We start from the raw sequence: 3702 nt of genomic DNA, 5'->3' as shown, positions 1-3702 counted from the left end.
ATTTTTTTTATCCTTTTTTGTGTTTGCTCTTCTATTTTAGTAGTGTTGAGAGATTTATCTTCTAGCTCACTAGTTCTGGCTTCTATCTCTTCAGTTCTACTCCTTTCCCCTTTCAGTGTATTGTCCATTTCTGATAAGCTATTATTAATTGTTTGGACCTCTTTCTGTAGGTTTTGAATTGTTTCCAATGCTGTATCTATCTTATTTGATTGTTCTTGTAGTGCTTTCCTGACTTCTTCCTCATTTTTACTCAACTCCATTGTATAGTGTTTTGATACATTTTATAATCATTTTTATGAATTCCTTCTCAGGCATTTCCAAAGTCTGCCCATCTTCCAGTATGGAGTGTCGGTTTACTTCCAGCTCATTTGCCTCACTTTATCTTGTTTCTGGACATGTGCTGATATGGTCATCTGCTTCTGTTTTGGGGGGGCATATTCAAGAGTTATCTGTGGCCTTAATACTTAGATGGGTATGTATTTTGGTATTTTTTATGTTTTCTGATTGCCTCCAGGTAGATGTGATCAGGAGATGGGCTTCCCTTTTCACTTTTCTTCCTGAGAAACTTCAAGATGCCACTATAGGTTGTTGTGACATAACTCAGGATTTAATTTTTGGCCTATTTTCTTTTCAGTCTGCCTGTCCAGCTCCACAATCCCCGTTCAAGCCTTTATTTCTAGTTATAAACAGTTCAGGGCCAGATGTGGCCATTTGGTTTTAACTGGAAACTGTCTCTTTAAACTTTGAGGAGATCTGTGCTCATGTGTAGCAGAACCCTCCAGGGGTGGGGGTGGGGTGTCCACTCACTCAGGCACCCCCTCCAGTCACCAGAATGGAGGTGCACAAACAGCAAGAGACCAATGAAGAGATACCAAAAAAAAAAGAAAAATGTCCACACCTTTATCTCTGCGGTTCTGTCAGGCGTCCGTGGCTGCTCTGATCCTTCCCCAGCTTGGTTGTGCCCAAGATGGCGGCTCTGGGAGCAGCTGAGAGTCTTGAATTAGAAAGCAATGGATTTCTTGCTTCTGCTACAAATTCCCCTAGCTGTAAGCCTTCCAACCTTCTAAATATTCCTTTATATGTAGTTCAAAGTTCCGGCACCATCCTCTGAGCCTGCTTGGTCCGGTTTTCTGTGTTGTTGCTGACAGAGCTCCTCACTGTACTTCCACCCAATCCGCCATCTTGTTCATTCTCCGAAGTTTTGCATAGTCTTAAATGAGTCTTTTAAATTGGACTTCTGAAGTGTTTCCATAGATGGTGCTGTTGTTGTTAAGTGCCATCAAGTCGGTTCTGACCCATAGCGACTCTGTAAAGGGTTTCGGAGAAGCAGCTGGTGAGCTTGAACCGCCGACTTTGCAGTTCAAACAGCTTTGCAGTCTGGCGCATTAACCCACAGCACTACACCAATAACGCATATAAGAGGGGGCTTCAAAACATTTGTGAAAAACTGGGATCAAAGATCACAGAATTCTTCCACAAACTTTTTGAAGCCCTCTTATATATAACTCATCTTTTATTATTTTCACAGTATATATTAAAAAATCAATAGAATCCTTTTCTGAGTATTAAAATTTATAATGACTTGCATGTTAAGACTAAATCTAGAGGTGATATGGGCCAAGAACTAACATTTATTAAGCAGTTAATTGGACACATGTCCACCACCGTGTAAGAAAATAACCCCCCCCCCCATTTAATGTAGTAGTAACTTTGTAAAATAAGTATGCTAGTATTGCCCCCATTTTACAAGTATGCTAATCACTTCCCTAATACCTCAGAGGTGACACAATCAAGTTTCAAATGCAGGCCTGCCCCAAATAAAGCCTACTCTCTTCACACTGTATCATATTCCTTCCCAACTGTGACTTAGAAAGGTCACAGTAAAGTTCAAACCACTGATGGTTTCTGGCCAACAATGATCTAAAATTAGGACGATTCCAACAGTGATAACAGTATTTTAAAAATCAACATGGTGATTCTAAATGGATGTTACTATTTCAACTCTGACAGTATAACTTATATACATAATTTCTAGGCACAAAAATTATGCAATTAAGCACACATATTAGTAATGCTAATTCAAGATTCAAGCATATTTTATAGCAACAAAACATGCACCAGTACCTTACTGCAAAAGTTATTAATTAGATATGCAATTACCTTTGGCAAAATATTCTTATCCTTTGATGGTATCGGCTTTTCAGCAAGAAAGCAAGTATTTAAATTAGTTGTACTAAAAGTCTTAGGTGTGACTCCCTTTAATGAAAAATCAGGAAAACTCATTTCAGATCCAAACTGAAAAGAAACCAAAAGGACACAAGTTACTGGCATCCTGAATAAAGTGACAGACATGATTAAATCTTAGAATAACGTAACAGTTGCCAGGAAAACTATAAAACCATGTCAATTTATTTTTGACTCCTTAGTTAAAAGTCTGGCTCTTCCATGTATGTATACATCCTTCCAATATTAACTTATTGTTGTTAAATGCCATTGAGTTGGTTCTGACTCATAACGACCCTGTATAAGGTTTCCGAGGAGCGACTGCTGAGCTTGAACCATCGACCTGGTGGTTCAAACCGATCTTGCAGTCCAGTGTATTAACCCACAGCACCACACCAAGACTCTGCAAGTTTTCATCAAAAGCCCTCGTTGGCCCTGGTCCCCAAAACCAAAACCAACTTCCGAGTCGTAGAAACCTTGTACAGGGTTTCCCGGGCTGTAAATCTTTATGGGAGCAGAAACCTCATCTTTTTCCCGCAGAGTTGGCTGGTGGGTTTGAACTTTCAACCCTATTGTTATCAGACCAGTGCTGATCCTACTGCACCCCCAGGGATCCTATTCCTTGACCCTGCAGCAGTACACAAAATCTGATAAGCCCTTTCATGCAACCACAGCACTAAACTTCCTTTACAATGCATCCCTGTTCAGTATCTGGCTTACCACCAGCCTGCAAATTCTGCAAAGACATAACCTGTCTATCTTATTTATTGCGAGATCCTTAGACCAGTGCCTCACATGCCCCTTGATTTCAAGAGATGTTGCTGATGAAAAGATGGATCTCAGCTGAGGGGCGGGGGGGGGGGTCATGATAATAACAATGACGATAAAAGTAGCAGCACATGAGTGGCTGCCATGTACGTTAAAGAACTTCACCTTCATAAAGAACTCTGAGAGAACAACTATAATCCTATCTTACAGATAGAGAAAATTGTGACATCGAAACTGAATTACTACTCAAGGTGTTTCAAAAATAGTAAGAAATTAGCTGGATGTGAATGTGGGCAAGGTGGCTCTGAGCCTGTCCTTAGTCACTCCATTGCCCCTGGGCTAGAAGCTGTTCTCCACCAAAAAGCAAGACGATGACCTCAAGTTTGGAATGCATGTTTTGGTTGTGTGGACACTTCACATCACAGTCATGAAGGAATGCCATGAAAAGAACTTGTCATTATCCATCTGTAAATAAGCAGGTTAAAAAAATGAATACAAAAGCAATTTTTATATCTAGTCCTATCTTCTACTACTTCACTGAGCTTTGTGAAGGTTAAAACCAGGTGAGGCCTTCCTCGGAAGGCGGCTGTTTATGCTGGACGTGTGGCTAGAGACTGGTAAGGATCACGTGGAACCTCGGCTACTTAAGACAGAGCCATTGCCATGCTGCAATGAGTTTCAATGACTGGTAAGACTGAGGAATTCGCACTG

The 3702-nt window shown here is 40.6% G+C and overlaps 1 protein-coding gene across 1 annotated transcript in view; it reads right to left on the bottom strand.

Moving 5' to 3' along the window:
• Window positions 1-3702, bottom strand: part of MTBP (Mdm2, transformed 3T3 cell double minute 2, p53 binding protein (mouse) binding protein, 104kDa) — a 100493-nt gene that overhangs the window by 73942 nt on the left and 22849 nt on the right. The window contains exon 8 of the mRNA XM_006830678.1: window positions 2161-2295. Coding sequence (XP_006830741.1) covers window positions 2161-2295 — 135 coding nt within the window. The remainder of the gene's footprint in view (window positions 1-2160; window positions 2296-3702) is intronic.

Source organism: Chrysochloris asiatica, unplaced genomic scaffold (genome assembly GCF_000296735.1).
Source record: "Chrysochloris asiatica unplaced genomic scaffold, ChrAsi1.0 scaffold00001, whole genome shotgun sequence".
Taxonomy (NCBI): Eukaryota; Metazoa; Chordata; class Mammalia; order Afrosoricida; family Chrysochloridae; genus Chrysochloris; species Chrysochloris asiatica.
This window is presented reverse-complemented; position numbering and strand designations above follow the sequence as displayed.